Source organism: Oncorhynchus mykiss, chromosome 17 (assembly GCF_013265735.2).
Source record: "Oncorhynchus mykiss isolate Arlee chromosome 17, USDA_OmykA_1.1, whole genome shotgun sequence".
In the NCBI taxonomy this organism is placed as follows: domain Eukaryota; kingdom Metazoa; phylum Chordata; class Actinopteri; order Salmoniformes; family Salmonidae; genus Oncorhynchus; species Oncorhynchus mykiss.
Genome location: NC_048581.1, coordinates 92,459,377 through 92,477,517, shown reverse-complemented (window position 1 = coordinate 92,477,517; position 18,141 = coordinate 92,459,377). Strand labels below are relative to the sequence as shown.

General features: G+C 43.1%; 1 protein-coding gene across 11 annotated transcripts in view; it reads left to right on the top strand.

Moving 5' to 3' along the window:
• LOC110504360 (plasma membrane calcium-transporting ATPase 2) overlaps positions 1 to 18,141 on the top strand; it is a 209,781-nt gene that overhangs the window by 181,521 nt on the left and 10,119 nt on the right. For all 11 annotated transcript variants that reach the window (XM_036950970.1, XM_036950960.1, XM_036950961.1 and 8 more), the window contains 3 exons: positions 9,413 to 9,624; positions 10,540 to 10,647; positions 17,481 to 17,666. In XM_036950970.1, the coding sequence (XP_036806865.1) occupies positions 9,413 to 9,624; positions 10,540 to 10,647; positions 17,481 to 17,666 (506 nt within the window). The remainder of the gene's footprint in view (positions 1 to 9,412; positions 9,625 to 10,539; positions 10,648 to 17,480; positions 17,667 to 18,141) is intronic.

Below are 18,141 nucleotides of genomic sequence, written 5' to 3'. Positions count from 1 at the left end.
TTATCTTTTATCAGTCTTCTCCTATTGGATATTTATTGGACAGTAGAGAGAGAGAGGATAGGACAAAGGAGATGGTGTGCTGGAATAACAGTGGGCCAGGAACCCAGTTTATGTGTTCTGGAATCTAAAGGTTAGACATCTAGACCACAGATAGTTTATGTGTTCTGGAATCTAAAGGTTAGACATCTAGACCACAGCTAGTCTATGTGTTCTGGAATCTAAAGGTTAGACATCTAGACCACAGCTAGTTTATGTGTTCTGGAATCTAAAGGCAGCAGGTTAGACATCTAGACCACAGCTAGTTTATGTGTTCTGGAATCTAAAGGTTAGACATCTAGTCCACAGCTAGTTTATGTGTTCTGGAATCTAAAGGTTAGACATCTAGACCACAGCTAGTTTATGTGTTCTGGAATCTAAAGGCAGAGGGTTAGACATCTAGACCACAGCTAGTGTATGTGTTCTGGAATCTAAAGGTTAGACATCTAGACAACAGCTAGTTTATGTGTTCTGGAATCGAAAGGCAGAGGGTTAGACATCTAGACCACAGCTAGTTTATGTGTTCTGGAATCTAAAGGCAGAGGGTTAGACATCTAGACCACAGCTAGTTTATGTGTTCTGGAATCTAAAGGCAGAGGGTTAGACATCTAGACCACAGCTAGTTTATGTGTTCTGGAATCTAAAGGTTAGACATCTAGTCCACAGCTAGTTTATGTGTTCTGGAATCTAAAGGCAGAGGGTTAGACATCTAGACCACAGCTAGTTTATGTGTTCTGGAATCTAAAGGTTAGACATCTAGTCCACAGCTAGTTTATGTGTTCTGGAATCTAAAGGTTAGACATCTAGTCCACAGCTAGTTTATGTGTTCTGGAATCTAAAGGCAGAGGGTTAGACATCTAGACCACAGCTAGTTTATGTGTTCTGGAATCTAAAGGCAGAGGGTTAGACATCTAGACCACAGCTAGTTTATGTGTTCTGGAATCTAAAGGCAGCGGGTTAGACATCTAGACCACAGCTAGTTTATGTGTTCTGGAATCTAAAGGTTAGACATCTAGACCACAGCTAGTTTATGTGTTCTGGAATCTAAAGGCAGAGGGTTAGACATCTAGACCACAGCTAGTTTATGTGTTCTGGAATCTAAAGGTTAGACATCTAGACCACAGCTAGTTTATGTGTTCTGGAATCTAAAGGCAGCGGGTTAGACATCTAGACCACAGCTAGTTTATGTGTTCTGGAATCTAAAGGCAGCGTCTTAGACATCTAGACCACAGCTAGTTTATGTGTTCTGGAATCTAAAGGTTAGACATCTAGACCACAGCTAGTTTATGTGTTCTGGAATCTAAAGGTTAGACATCTAGACCACAGCTAGTTTATGTGTTCTGGAATCTAAAGGCAGAGGGTTAGACATCTAGACCACAGCTAGTTTATGTGTTCTGGAATCTAAAGGTTAGACATCTAGACCACAGCTAGTTTATGTGTTCTGGAATCTAAAGGTTAGACATCTAGACCACAGCTAGTTTATGTGTTCTGGAATCTGAAGGCAGCAGGTTAGACATCTAGACCACAGCTAGTTTATGTGTTCTGGAATCTAAAGGTTAGACATCTAGTCCACAGCTAGTTTATGTGTTCTGGAATCTAAAGGCAGCGGGTTAGACATCTAGACCACAGCTAGTTTATGTGTTCTGGAATCTAAAGGTTAGACATCTAGACCACAGCTAGTTTATGTGTTCTGGAATCTAAAGGCAGAGGGTTAGACATCTAGACCACAGCTAGTTTATGTGTTCTGGAATCTAAAGGCAGAGGGTTAGACATCTAGACCACAGCTAGTTTATGTGTTCTGGAATCTAAAGGTTAGACATCTAGACAACAGCTAGTTTATGTGTTCTGGAATCGAAAGGCAGAGGGTTAGACATCTAGACCACAGCTAGTTTATGTGTTCTGGAATCTAAAGGCAGAGGGTTAGACATCTAGTGCACAGCTAGTTTATGTGTTCTGGAATCTAAAGGCAGAGGGTTAGACATCTAGACCACAGCTAGTTTATGTGTTCTGGAATCTAAAGGTTAGACATCTAGTCCACAGCTAGTTTATGTGTTCTGGAATCTAAAGGCAGAGGGTTAGACATCTAGTCCACAGCTAGTTTATGTGTTCTGGAATCTAAAGGTTAGACATCTAGACCACAGCTAGTTTATGTGTTCTGGAATCTAAAGGCAGAGGGTTAGACATCTAGACCACAGCTAGTTTATGTGTTCTGGAATCTAAAGGCAGCGGGTTAGACATCTAGACCACAGCTAGTTTATGTGTTCTGGAATCTAAAGGTTAGACATCTAGACCACAGCTAGTTTATGTGTTCTGGAATCTAAAGGCAGAGGGTTAGACATCTAGACCACAGCTAGTTTATGTGTTCTGGAATCTAAAGGTTAGACATCTAGACCACAGCTAGTTTATGTGTTCTGGAATCTAAAGGCAGCGGGTTAGACATCTAGACCACAGCTAGTTTATGTGTTCTGGAATCTAAAGGCAGCGTCTTAGACATCTAGACCACAGCTAGTTTATGTGTTCTGGAATCTAAAGGTTAGACATCTAGACCACAGCTAGTTTATGTGTTCTGGAATCTAAAGGTTAGACATCTAGACCACAGCTAGTTTATGTGTTCTGGAATCTAAAGGCAGAGGGTTAGACATCTAGACCACAGCTAGTTTATGTGTTCTGGAATCTAAAGGTTAGACATCTAGACCACAGCTAGTTTATGTGTTCTGGAATCTAAAGGTTAGACATCTAGACCACAGCTAGTTTATGTGTTCTGGAATCTAAAGGTTAGACATCTAGGCCACAGCTAGTTTATGTGTTCTGGAATCTAAAGGCAGCAGGTTAGACATCTAGACCACAGCTAGTTTATGTGTTCTGGAATCTAAAGGTTAGACATCTAGACCACAGCTAGTTTATGTGTTCTGGAATCTAAAGGTTAGACATCTAGACCACAGCTAGTTTATGTGTTCTGGAATCTAAAGGCAGAGGGTTAGACATCTAGACCACAGCTAGTTTATGTGTTCTGGAATCTAAAGGCAGAGGGTTAGACATCTAGACCACAGCTAGTTTATGTGTTCTGGAGTCTAAAGGTTAGACATCTAGACAACAGCTAGTTTATATGTTCTGGAATCGAAAGGCAGAGGGTTAGACATCTAGACCACAGCTAGTTTATGTGTTCTGGAATCTAAAGGCAGAGGGTTAGACATCTAGTCCACAGCTAGTTTATGTGTTCTGGAATCTAAAGGCAGAGGGTTAGACATCTAGACCACAGCTAGTTTATGTGTTCTGGAATCTAAAGGTTAGACATCTAGTCCACAGCTAGTTTATGTGTTCTGGAATCTAAAGGCAGAGGGTTAGACATCTAGACCACAGCTAGTTTATTTGTTCTGGATTCTAAAGGTTAGACATCTAGTCCACAGCTAGTTTATGTGTTCTGGAATCTAAAGGTTAGACATCTAGACCACAGCTAGTTTATGTGTTCTGGAATCTAAAGGCAGAGGGTTAGACATCTAGACCACAGCTAGTTTATGTGTTCTGGAATCTAAAGGTTAGACATCTAGACCACAGCTAGTTTATGTGTTCTGGAATCTAAAGGCAGAGGGTTAGACATCTAGACCACAGCTAGTTTATGTGTTCTGGATTCTAAAGGTTAGACATCTAGTCCACAGCTAGTTTATGTGTTCTGGAATCTAAAGGTTAGACATCTAGACCACAGCTAGTTTATGTGTTCTGGAATCTAAAGGCAGAGGGTTAGACATCTAGACCACAGCTAGTTTATGTGTTCTGGAATCTAAAGGCAGCGGGTTAGACATCTAGACCACAGCTAGTTTATGTGTTCTGGAATCTAAAGGCAGAGGGTTAGACATCTAGACCACAGCTAGTTTATGTGTTCTGGAATCTAAAGGCAGCGGGTTAGACATCTAGACCACAGCTAGTTTATGTGTTCTGGAATCTAAAGGTTAGACATCTAGACCACAGCTAGTTTATGTGTTCTGGAATCTAAAGGCAGAGGGTTAGACATCTAGACCACAGCTAGTTTATGTGTTCTGCAATCTAAAGGTTAGACATCTAGACCACAGCTAGTTTATGTGTTCTGGAATCTAAAGGTTAGACATCTAGTCCACAGCTAGTTTATGTGTTCTGGAATCTAAAGGTTAGACATCTAGACCACAGCTAGTTTATGTGTTCTGGAATCTAAAGGCAGCGGGTTAGACATCTAGACCACAGCTAGTTTATGTGTTCTGGAATCTAAAGGCAGCGGGTTAGACATCTAGACCACAGCTAGTTTATGTGTTCTGGAATCTAAAGGCAGCGTCTTAGACATCTAGACCACAGCTAGTTTATGTGTTCTGGAATCTAAAGGCAGCGTCTTAGACATCTAGTCCACAGCTAGTTTATGTGTTCTGGAATCCAGGGTCCAGAAAAATTAAGGCCGTTTTTAAAAACATTACAATACATTAATAGACTGTGTGCCCTCAGGCCCCTACTCCACCACTACCACATATATACAGTACAAAATCCATGTGTACGTGTGTGTATAATGCCTATGCTATCCTGTGTGTGTGTGTGCATGTGTCTGTGGCTATGTTTCTGCTGCTTCACAGTCCCAGCTTTTCCATAAGGTGGTTTTTTTGTCTAATTTTACTGCTTGCATCAGTTACTTGATGTGGAATAGGATTCCATGTCGTCATGGCTCTATTTAGTACTGTGTGCCATAGTCTGTTCTAGACTTGGGGACTGTGAAGAAATCTCTTGTGGCATGTCTTGTGGGGTATTTTTTTATATTTTTTAAAATCTTTATTTAACTAGGCAAGTCAGTTAAGAACACATTCTTATTGTCAATGACGGCCTAGGAACAGTGGGTTAACTGCCTGTCCAGGGGCAGAACGACAGATTTATACCTTGTCAGCTCGGGGGTTTGAACTCGCAACCTTCCATGTCTTGTGGGGTATACATGGATGTCAGAGCTGTGTGCCAGTATTTCAAACAGACATCTCGGTGCGTTCAACATGTCAACACCTCTCATAAATACAAGCAGTGATGAAGACAATCTCTCCTTCACATTGAGCCAGGAGAGATTGACATGCATATTTTTAATAATAGCTCCCTGTTTACAACCAAGGGCCAGCCGTGCTGCCCTGTTCTGAACCAATTGCAATTTTCCTAAGTTTTTACCTAGCATGGACTTGTAGATGACCTGGAGCCAGTGGGTCTGGCGACGAATATGTAGCGAAGGCCAGCCGACTAGAGCATACAGGTCGCAGTGGTGGGTGGTATAAGGTGCTTTAGTGACAAAACGGATGGCACTGTGATAAACTGCATTCAGTTTGCTGAGTAGAGTGTTGGAAGCAATTTTGTAGATGACATCGCCGAAGTCGAGAATCGGTAGGATAGTCAGTTTTACTAGGGTAAGTTTGGCGGCGTGAGTGAAGGAGGCTTTGTTGCGGAATAGAAAGTCGACTCTAGATTTGATTTTCGATTGGAGATGTTTGATATGAGTCTGGAAGGAGAGTTTACAGTCTAGCCAGACACCTAGGTACTTATAGATGTCCACATATTCAAGGTCGGAACCATCCAGGGTGGTGATGCTAGACAGGCGTGCGGGTGCAGGCAGCGAACGGTTGAAAAGCATGCATTTGGTTTTACTAGCGTTTAAGAGCAGTTGGAGGCCACGAAAGGAGTGTTGTATGGCATTGAAGCTCGTTTGGAGGTTAGATAGCACAGTGTCCAAGGACGGGCCGGAAGTATATAGAATGGTGTCGTCTGCGTAGAGGTGGATCAGGGAATCGCCCGCAGCAAGAGCAACATCATTGATATATACAGAGAAAAGAGTCGGCCCGAGAATTGAACCCTGTGGCACCCCCATAGAGACTGCCAGAGGACCGGACAGCATGCCCTCCGATTTAACACACTGATCTCTGTCTGCAAAGTAGTTGGTGAACCAGGCAAGGCAGTCATCAGAAAAACCTAGGCTACTCAAATCAAATGAAATCAAATTTATTTATATAGCCCTTCGTACATCAGCTGATATCTCAAAGTGCTGTACAGAAACCCAGCCTAAAACCCCAAACAGCAAGCAATGCAGGTGTAGAAGCACTGAGTCTGCCGATAAGAATATGGTGATTGACAGAGTCGAAAGCCTTGGCAAGGTCGATGAAGACGGGTTCACAGTACTGTCTTTTATCGATGGCGGTTATGATATCGTTTAGTACCTTGAGTGTGGCTAAGGTGCACCCGTGACCGGCTCGGAAAGGGCAGGATGGATATAGGTCTGTAACAGTTTGGGTCCAGGGTGTCTCCCCCTTTAAAGAGGGGGATGACTGCGGCAGCTTTCCAATCCTTGGGGATCTCAGACGATATGAAAGAGAGGTTGAAGAGGCTGGTAATAGGGGTTGCGACAATGGCGGCGGATAGTTTCAGAAATAGAGGGTCCAGATTGTCAAGCCCAGCTGATTTGTACGGGTCCAGGTTTTGCAGCTATTTCAGAACATCTGCTATCTGGATTTGGGTAAAGGAGAACCTGGAGAGGCTTGGGCGAGTAGCTGCGGGGGGGGCGGAGCTGTTGGCCGAGGTTGGAGTAGCCAGGCGGAAGGCATGGCCAGCCGTTGAGAAATGCTTGTTGAAGTTTTTGATTATCATGGATTTATCGGTGGTGACCGTGTTACCTAGCCTCAGTGCAGTGGGCAGCTGGGAGGAGGGGCTCTTGTTCTCCATGGACTTCACAGTGTCCCAGAACTTTTTGGAGTTGGAGCTACAAGATGCAAATTTCTGCCTGAAGAAGCTGGCCTTAGCTTTCCTGACTGACTGCGTGTATTGGTTCCTGACTTCCCTGAACAGTTGCATATCGCGATGCTATTCGATGCTATTGCAGTCCGCCACAGGATGTTTTTGTGCTGGTCGAGGGCAGTCAGGTCTGGAGTGAACCAAGGGCTATATCTGTTCTTAGTTCTGCATTTTTTCAACGGAGCATGCTTATCTAAAATGGTGAGGAAGTTACTTTTAAAGAATGACCAGGCATCCTCAACTGACAGGATGAGGTCAATGTCCTTCCAGGATACCCGGGCCAGGTCGATTAGAAAGGCCTGCTCACAGAAGTGTTTTAGGGAGCGTTTGACAGTGATGAGGGGTGGTCGTTTGACTGCGGCTCCGTAGCGGATACAGGCAATGAGGCAGTGATCGCTGAGATCCTGGTTGAAGACAGCGGAGGTGTATTTGGAGGGCCAGTTGGTCAGGATGACATCTATGAGGGTGCCCTTGTTTACAGATTTAGGGTTGTACCTGGTGGGTTCCTTGATGATTTGTGTGAGATTGAGGGCATCTAGCTTAGATTGTAGGACTGCCGGTGTGTTAAGCATATCCCAGTTTAGGTCACCTAACAGAACAAACTCTGAAGCTAGATGGGGGGCGATCAATTCACAAATGGTGTCCAGGGCACAGCTGGGAGCTGAGGGGGGTCGGTAGCAGGCGGCAACAGTGAGAGACTTATTTCTGGAGAGAGTAATTTTCAAAATTAGTAGTTCGAACTGCTTGGGTATGGACCTGGAAAGTATGACATTACTTTGCAGTCTATCTCTGCAGTAGACTGCAACTCCGCCCCCTTTGGCAGTTCTATCTTGACGGAAAATGTTATAGAATTCAGACACGGCAAGGACATCAGGGTTGGCAGAGTGTGCTAAAACAGTGAGTAAAACAAACTTAGGGAGGAGGCTTCTGATGTTGACATGCATGAAACCAAGGCTTTTTTGATCACAGAAGTCAACAAATGAGGGTGCCTGGGGAAATGCAGGGCCTGGGTTTACCTCCACATCACCCGCGGAACAGAGAAGGAGTAGTATGAGGGTGCGGCTAAAGGCTATCAAAACTGGTCGCCTAGAGCGTTGGGGACCAAGATTAAAAGGAGCAGATTTCTGGTCATGGTAGAATATATTTAGGGCATAATGCGCAGACAAGGGTATGGTGCTGTGCGGGTACAGGGGAGGTAAGCCCAGGCACTGGGTGATGATAAGAGAGATTGTATCTCTGGACATGCTGGTTGTAATGGGTGAGGTCACTGCATGTGTGGGAGGTGGGACAAAGGCGGTATCAGAGGTATGAAGAGTGGAACTAGGGGCTCCATTGTAAACTAAAACAATGATAACTAACCTGAACAACAGTATACAAGGCATATTGACATTTGAGAGCTGTATTTGTAGAATATCCTCCATGCTGAAAGTCTGTTGTTTATTTGTTTATAGTAAAATAGCATTTGTATCTGGTCAAACACCATTATTTCCAGAAGTTTACTAAGGGTTATTAACAGGCTGATTGGTCGGCTATTTGAGCCAGTAAAGGGGGCCTTACTATTCTTAGGTAGCGGAATGACTTTAGCATCTCTCCAGGCCTGAGGACAAAGACTTTCTAGTAGTCTTAAATTGAAGGTATGGCAAATAGGAGTGGCAATATCGTCCGCTATTATCCTCAGTCATTTTCCATCGAAGTTGTCAGACCCCTGTGGCTTGTCATTGTTGAAAGACAACAATCATTATTTCACCTCTTCCACACTAACTTTACGGAATTTAAAATTACAATGCTCGTCTTTCATCATTTGGTCAGATATAATAAAACGTGTTTTGTTTCCGAAATGTATCAAAATTGTCAACAAATGTTACACCCATTGAGCTGCAATAATCACGTAGCCAGTTGTGAAGAGAAAGAATCCTGCTAAAACGTTCAATGCCACGATTCAGAGAGGGCACAGGGCCAGATATGATGGCTATTTTGTTAGTGTTTAGCAGAGAAAATCAACTCTTTAATATCCAGTATCAACTTTTCAGAACTGCCCTTCGTAATGTCTTTAAAACCCACATGGACTACGATAGAATCAATGTCCATGTCCTGACGTAGTACATTCGGGAGCAGCTTAGTAATGTAATTTACTCGAGCTCTGGGATAGGACATTGTTTTTGCATCAGGAACGGTCACATTTCTTACCATGGAGCTGTCCAGAATCACGGCTGGCTAGAAGGACGAGGAAATCCGCTGACTCCCACGCTTCTCAGGATTCAGAAAACCTTTTATGGACGGTCGAGAGGCAGGATAACTTAAGCCCGTTGCTCCTGGGGCAGACACAGGCACCCTCAGTGACTAGGGTGCAGGAAGATCAGGCTCTAGGACAGCGAAACTATTAGTTGTTTGTACCGGGCCTCTTGCTGTGGGTGTAAGACTGCTTTGCGGGAAGTCACAAACTTCAGCTTACTTTAGCCCATACAAACTTCAGCTTACTTTAGCCCATACAAACTTCAGCTTACTTTAGCCCATACAAACTTCAGCTTAACATCTCTCTCTCTCTCTCTCTCTCTCTCTCTCTCTCTATACCTCTATCTCTTCCTTCTCTTTCTTTCTATCTCAGGTGAGCAGATCTTTGACATAGACAGTGGTCGTCACGCTCCTCTCCACTCCCCTCCGTCAGAACACTACACCATCATTTTCAATACCTTCGTCCTCATGCAGCTTTTCAATGAGATCAACGCCAGGAAGATCCACGGAGAGAGGAACGTCTTCGACGGAATCTTCAGGAACCCTATCTTCTGTTCCATCGTCTTCGGAACCTTCGCCATCCAGGTAGGAACATTCGCCATCCAGGTAGGAACATTCGCCATTCAGGTAGGAGCATTCGCCATCCAGGTAAGAACCTTTTCCATCCAGGTAAGAACCTTCTCCATCCAGGTAAGAACCTTTTCCATCCAGGTAAGAACCTTCTCCATCCAGGTAAGAACCTTCTCCATCCAGGTAAGAACCTTCTCCATCCAGGTAAGAACCTTTTCCATCCAGGTAAGAACCTTCTCCATCCAGGTAAGAACCGTTTCCATCCAGGTAGGAAACATTCGCCATCCAGGTAGGAAACATTCGCCATCCAGGTAGGAAACATTTGCCATCCAGGTAAGAACCTTCTCCATCCAGGTAGGAACATTCCCTATGGGTCCTGGTGTAAAGTAGTGCACCCTATTCCCTATGGGTCCTGGCCTAAAGTAGTGCACTACATAGAGAATAGGGTTCCATTGGGGACGCAGAAAAGGTTAGCACTTGAAGCTTACTGAAGCTTTTCCTGACCTGATACTTAGTCCAATACAAGAGACCAAAACAGATCCTGATCACTGAAGCCTTGAAAACATACGGCTGGGAGCAAAGAGGGAATTATTTCACGTCTGGATGTAATTCTAGATATTGTTCGGTTTGGATGTTTTATATTTCTCCCCTGTGTGTGTGTGTGTGTGTGTGTGTGTGTGTGTGCGTGTGCGTGTGTGTGTGTGTGTGGTTGTCGGTGTCTGTGGGTGTGTCTGTGTGGTTGTCGGTGTCTGTGGGTGTGTCTGTGTGTGTGTGTGTGGGGGGGGGGGGGGGGTTCCTGTGTGCGGTAGGAAACTTGAGGTGCAGGTGTTCAGCTCCATGGATTTCCGGCCCAATTCAAGCACTGTGTTTGTGTTGATGCTAAGGTATCATGCAGATTCGTAATGTAGTTTCCTATCTGTGTGTTTACAGATTGTGATCGTACAGTTTGGAGGGAAGCCGTTCAGTTGTACTCCTCTGGATATGGAGAAGTGGGGCTGGTGTACCTTCCTTGGACTGGGAGAGTTAGTCTGGGGACAGGTAAGAATACCTTGACATTCCTACACATATATATTGACATTCCTATAAATATATATTGACATACCTATAAATATATATTGACATTCCTATAAATATATATTGACATTCCTACAAATATATATTGGCATTCCTATAAATATATATTGACATACCTATAAATATATATTGACATTCCTATAAATAAATATTGACATTCCTATAAATATATATTGACATTCCTATAAATATATATTGACATTCCTATAAATATATATTGACATTCCTATAAATATATATTGACATTCCTAGAAATATATATTGACATACCTATAAATATATATTGACATTCCTATAAATATATATTGACATACCTATAAATATATATTGACATTCCTATAAATATATATTGACATTCCTAGAAATATATATTGACATACCTATAAATATATATTGACATTCCTATAAATATATATTGACATTCCTATAAATATATATTGACATTCCTATAAATATATATTGACATTCCTATAAATATATATTGACATTCCTATAAATATATATTGACATTCCTATAAATATATATTGACATTCCTATAAATATATATTGACATTCCTATAAATATATATTGACATTCCTATAAATATATATTGACATTCCTATAAATATATATTGACATACCTTCAAATATATCTTGACATACCTATAAATAAATATATCTTTATATACCTAAAAATATACATGTATATGCCTTGACAAACCTTTACATAGATTTGACCATACCTTTACAAATCTTGATTCCACATTTTGTTTGTGTTTCAGCCTGAATTCAAAATGGATTACATTGATTGTTCTCTACACACAATACACCACAATGACAAAGCTAAAACATGTTTTTAGAAATGTATTGAAAATTAAATTTATTTTAATTTTATTTCACCTTTATTTTACCAGGTAGGCTAGTTGAGAACAAGTTCTCATTTACAACTGTGACTTGGCCAAGATAAAGCAAAGCAGTTCGACACAAACAACAGAGTTACACATGGAAACAAACAAAACATACAGTCAATAATACAGTAGAACAAAAGAAAACTAAAAGTCTATATACAGTGAGTGCAAATGAGGTAAGATAAGGGAGTTAAGGCAATAAATAGGCCATGGTGGTGAAGTAGTTACGATATAGCAATTAAACACTGGAATGGTAGATGTGCAGGAGGTGACTGTGCAGGTAGAGATACTGGGCTGCAAAGGAGCAAAATAAATAAATAAATACAGTATGGGGATGAGGTAGATAGATGGGCTGTTTACAGATGGGCTGTGTACAGGTGCAGTGATCTGTGAGCTGCTCTGACAGCTGATGCTTAAAACTAGTGAGGGAGATATGAGTCTCCAGCTTCAGAGATTTTTGCAGTTCATTCCAGTCATTGGCAGCAGGGAACTGGAAGGAAAGGCGACCAAAGGAGGAATTGGCTTTGGGGGTGACCAGTATAATATACCTGCTGGAGCGCGTGCTACGAGTGGGTGCTGCTATGGTGACCAGTGAGCTGAGATAAGGTGGGGCTTTACCTAGCAAAGACTTGTAGTTAACCGGTAGCCAGTGGGTTTGGTGACGAGTATGAAGCGAGGGCCAACCAACGAGAGCATACAGGTTGCAGTGGTGGGTATTGTATGGGGCTTTGGTGACAAAACGGATGGCACTGTGATAGACTGCATGCAATTTGTTGGGTAGAGTGTTGGAGGCTATTTTATAGATGACATCACCAAAGTCGAGGATTGGTAGGATAGTCAGTTTTACGAGGGTATGTTTGGCAGCATGAGTGAAGGACGCTTTGTTGCGAAATAGGAAGCCAATTCTAGATGTCATTTTGGATTGGAGATGCTTAATGTGAATCTGGAAGGAGAGTTTACAGTCTAACCAGACACCTAGGTATTTGTAGTTGTCCACGTATTCTAAGTCAGAACCGTCCAGAGTAGTGATGCTGGACGGGCGTGCAGGTGCGGGTAGCGATCGGTTGAATAGCATGCATTTAGTTTTACTTGCGTTTAAGAGCAGTTGGAGGCCACGGAAGGAGAGTTGTATGGCATTGAAGCTCGTCTGGAGGTTAGTTAACACAGTGTCCAAAGAAGGGCCAGAAGTATACAGAATGGTGTCGTCTGCGTAGAGGTGCATCAGAGAATCACCAGCAGCAAGAGCGATATCATTGATGTGTACAGAGAAGAGAGTCGGCCCAAGGATTGAACCCTGTGGCACCCCCTATAGAGACTGCCAGAGGTCCGGACAACAGGCCCTCCGATTTGACACACTGAACTCTGTCAGAGAAGTAGTTGGTAAACCAGGCGAGGCAATCATTTGAGAAACCAAGGCTGTTGAGTTTGCCGATGAGGACGTGGTGATTGACAGAGTCGAAAGCCTTGGCCAGGTTGATGAATACTCCTGCACAGTAATGTCTCTTATCGATTGCGGTTATGATGTCGTTTAGGACCTTGAGTGTGGCTGAGGTGCACCCATGACCAGCTCTGAAAGCAGATTGCATAGCGGAGAAGGTACGGTGGGATTCGAAATGGTCAGTAATCTGTTTGTTAACTTGGCTTTCAAAGACCTTAGAAAGACCGAGTAGGATAGATATAGGTCTGTAGCAGTTTGGGTCTAGAGTGTCTCCCCCTTTGAAGAGGGGGATGACCGTGGCAGCTTTCCAATCTTTGGGAAGGGTCCAGATTGTCTAGCCCGGCTGAATTTTAAGGGTCCAGATTTTGCAGCTCTTTCAGAACATCAGCTATCTGGATTTGGGTGAAAGAGAAATGGGGGAGGCTTGGGCGAGTTGTTGTGGAGGGTGCCGGACAGTTGACCGGGGTAGGGGTAGCCAGGTGGAAAGCATGGCCAGCCATAGAAAAATGCTTTTTGAAATTCTCAATTATAGTGGATTTATCAGTGGTGTTTCCTAGCCTCAGAGCAGTGGGCAGCTGGGAGGAGGTGCTCTTATTATCCATGGACTTTACAGTGTCCCAGGACTTTTTTGAGTTAGTACTACAGGATGCAAATTTCTGTTTGAAAAAGCTAGCCTTAGCTTTCCTGTGTACATTTGTTCCTAACTTCCCTGAAAAGCTGCATATTACGGGGGCTGTTCGATGCTGATGCAGAATGCCACAGGATGTTTTTGTGCCGGTCAAGGGCAGACAGGTCTGGAGTGAACCAAGGACTATGTTCTTAGTTCTACATTTTTTGGAGAGTGGTACTCAGTAATGTGTTGTATTGAACATATGGAGAGTGGTACTCAGTAATGTGTTGTATTGAACAGATGGAGAGTGGTACTCAGTAATGTGTTGTATTGGAGAGTGGTACTCAGTAATGTGTTGTATTGGAGAGTGGTACTCAGTAATGTGTTGTATTGGAGAGTTGTACTCAGTAATGTGTTGTATTGGAGAGTGGTACTCAGTAATGTGTTGTATTGGAGAGTGGTACTCAGTAATGTGTTGTATTGGAGAGTGGTACTCAGTAATGTGTTGTATTGGAGAGTGGTACTCAGTAATGTGTTGTATTGGAGAGTGGTACTCAGTAATGTGTTGTATTGGAGAGTGGTACTCAGTAATGTGTTGTATTGGAGAGTGGTACTCAGTAATGTGTTCCTATTCAGGAAAAAAAGTGAATTACATTGAAACATTTTTTAGCAGTATTACTTTAGTAACTTGTTGCAAACAAATGCATGTTTTGGAAAAATTTTATTCTGTACAGGCTTCCTTCTTTTCACGCTGTCATTTAGGTTAGTATTGTGGAGTAACTACAATGTTGTTGATCCATCCTCAGTTTTCTCCTATCACAGCCATTAAACTCTGTCATTTAGGTTAGTATTGTGGAGTAACTACAATGTTGTTGATCCATCCTCAGTTTTCTCCAATCACAGCCATTCAACTCTGTAACTGTTTTAAAGTCACCATTGGCCTCATGGTGAAATTCCTGAGCGGTTTCCTTCCTCTCTGGCAACTGAGTTAGGAAGGACGCCTGTATCTTTGTAGTGACTGGGTGTATTGATACACCATCCAAAGTGTAATTAATAACTTCACAATGCTTAAAGGGAAATTCTGTGTCAGATTGTTTAAATCTTTACCCGTCAACCAATAGGTGGCCTTCTTGGCGAGGCGTTGGAAAACCTCCCTGGTCTTTGTGGTTGAATCTGTGTTTGACTTTCACTGCTCGACTGAGGGACCTTACAGATAAAATTGTATGTGTGGGTTACAGAGATGAGGTAGTCATTCAACAATCATGAAACGTATTAATCAACATTTTTACTCCTGAACTTATTTCTGCATTTTTTGTTTTATTCATTTGTAAAAAAAAAAATAAAAAAAAAATAATAATAATCTGAGCAACATAATTCCACGTTGACGTTATGCGGTATTCTGAGTAGGCTAGTGTAATACATTTGAAATGCAGGCTGTAACACAACAACATGTGGAAAGGTCAAGGGGATGTGAATACTGTCTGCAGCCACTGTAACGTAACAACCCTGAACATTGGTTCAGTCATTTGTTTATATTTAGTCTTGTCGCTTAATATTATTGTTCTCCATGTTTAGGCCCCATGTGAAGTAAAATGTTTTTCATTGAACAACATGCTAAATGCATTATTATGTTTTCATTAAAGAAACATGAACATGACATTTAGTCGTGTATCGGAGTTCTTTTAGCATTTCAACCCTGCTTAGAAGAAATATACATCTCCCTCATTCCCCCTTGTCTGTGTCTCAGAATCATATCTCTCCTCATTCCCCCTTGTCTGTGTCTCAGAATCATATCTCTCCTCATTCCCCCTTGTCTGTGTCTCAGAATCATATCTCTCCTCATTCCCCCTTGTCTGTGTCTCAGAATCATATCTCTCCTCTTTCCCCCTTGTCTGTGTCTCAGAATCATATCTCTCCTCATTCCCCCTTGTCTGTGTCTCAGAATCATATCTCTCCTCATTCCCCCTTGTCTGTGTCTCAGAATCATATCTCTCCTCATTCCCCCTTGTCTGTGTCTCAGAATCATATCTCTCCTCATTCCCCCTTGTCTGTGTCTCAGAATCATATCTCTCCTCTTTCCCCCTGGTCTGTGTCTCAGAATCATATCTCTCCTCTTTCCCCCTTGTCTGTGTCTCAGAATCATATCTCTCCTCATTCCCCCTTGTCTGTGTCTCAGAATCATATCTCTCCTCTTTCCCCCTTGTCTGTGTCTCAGAATCATATCTCTCCTCATTCCCCCTTGTCTGTGTCTCAGAATCATATCTCTCCTCATTCCCCCTTGTCTGTGTCTCAGAATCATATCTCTCCTCTTTCCCCCTTGTCTGTGTCTCAGAATCATATCTCTCCTCATTCCCCCTTGTCTGTGTCTCAGAATCATATCTCTCCTCTTTCCCCCTTGTCTGTGTCTCAGAATCATATCTCTCCTCATTCCCCCTTGTCTGTGTCTCAGAATCATATCTCTCCTCTTTCCCCCTTGTCTGTGTCTCAGAATCATATCTCTCCTCATTCCCCCTTGTCTGTGTCTCAGAATCATATCTCTCCTCTTTCCCCCTTGTCTGTGTCTCAGAATCATATCTCTCCTCATTCCCCCTTGTCTGTGTCTCAGAATCATATCTCTCCTCATTCCCCCTTGTCTGTGTCTCAGAATCATATCTCTCCTCATTCCCCCTTGTCTGTGTCTCAGAATCATATCTCTCCTCATTCCCCCTTGTCTGTGTCTCAGAATCATATCTCTCCTCATTCCCCCTTGTCTGTGTCTCAGAATCATATCTCTCCTCATTCCCCCTTGTCTGTGTCTCAGAATCATATCTCTCCTCATTCCCCCTTGTCTGTGTCTCAGAATCATATCTCTCCTCATTCCCCCTTGTCTGTGTCTCAGAATCATATCTCTCCTCTTTCCCCCTTGTCTGTGTCTCAGAATCATATCTCTCCTCATTCCCCCTTGTCTGTGTCTCAGAATCATATCTCTCCTCATTCCCCCTTGTCTGTGTCTCAGAATCATATCTCTCCTCTTTCCCCCTTGTCTGTGTCTCAGAATCATATCTCTCCTCATTCCCCCTTGTCTGTGTCTCAGAATCATATCTCTCCTCATTCCCCCTTGTCTTTGTCTCAGAATCATATCTCTCCTCATTCCCCCTTGTCTGTGTCTCAGAATCATATCTCTCCTCATTCCCCCTTGTCTGTGTCTCAGAATCATATCTCTCCTCATTCCCCCTTGTCTGTGTCTCAGAATCATATCTCTCCTCATTCCCCCTTGTCTGTGTCTCAGAATCATATCTCTCCTCTTTCCCCCTTGTCTGTGTCTCAGAATCATATCTCTCCTCATTCCCCCTTGTCTGTGTCTCAGAATCATATCTCTCCTCATTCCCCCTTGTCTGTGTCTCAGAATCATATCTCTCCTCATTCCCCCTTGTCTGTGTCTCAGAATCATATCTCTCCTCTTTCCCCCTTGTCTGTGTCTCAGAATCATATCTCTCCTCTTTCCCCCTTGTCTGTGTCTCAGAATCATATCTCTCCTCTTTCCCCCTTGTCTGTGTCTCAGAATCATATCTCTCCTCTTTCCCCCTTGTCTGTGTCTCAGAATCATATCTCTCCTCTTTCCCCCTTGTCTGTGTCTCAGAATCATATCTCTCCTCATTCCCCCTTGTCTGTGTCTCAGAATCATATCTCTCCTCATTCCCCCTTGTCTGTGTCTCAGAATCATATCTCTCCTCTTTCCCCCTTGTCTGTGTCTCAGAATCATATCTCTCCTCTTTCCCCCTTGTCTGTGTCTCAGAATCATATCTCTCCTCTTTCCCCCTTGTCTGTGTCTCAGAATCATATCTCTCCTCTTTCCCCCTTGTGTCCCCCCCCCCCCCAAGGTGATCGCCACCATCCCTAACAGCAAGCTACGGTTTCTGCGAGGGGCAGGCCAACTGACCAAGAAGAACGAGATGCCTGGGGACGAGGACATGAACGAGGACAATGAGGAGATTGACCACGCGGAGAGGGAGCTGAGACGCGGACAGGTCCTCTGGTTCAGGGGGCTCAACCGCATTCAGACTCAGGTGAGGAACCAATGACAAGCTGTGGGAGAGACGGAGGAACCAATGACAAGCTGTGGGAGGGAAAGAGGAACCAATGACAAACTGTGGGAGGGAATGAGGAACCAATGACAAGCTGTGGGAGAGAATGAGGAACCAATGACAAGCTGTGGGAGGGAAAGAGGAACCAATGACAAACTGTGGGAGGGAATGAGGAACCAATGACAAGCTGTGGGAGGGAAAGAGGAACCAATGACAAGCTGTGGGTTGGAAAGAGGAACCAATGACAAGCTGTGGGAGGGAAAGACCGATAGATTACACTGTGAAAATACTACCGTCATGAAATATATGTGGACCGAGTACACTGTGACTTTTCAAGATGACAGCGATGTATTTAACTTAACAAACATCTGACAAAAAAATACTGCAATTTCAATCTATTTTACACCTATCAGAGTGGATTTGAATGAGAAATAGTATTGGAGTACCTCAAGGATCC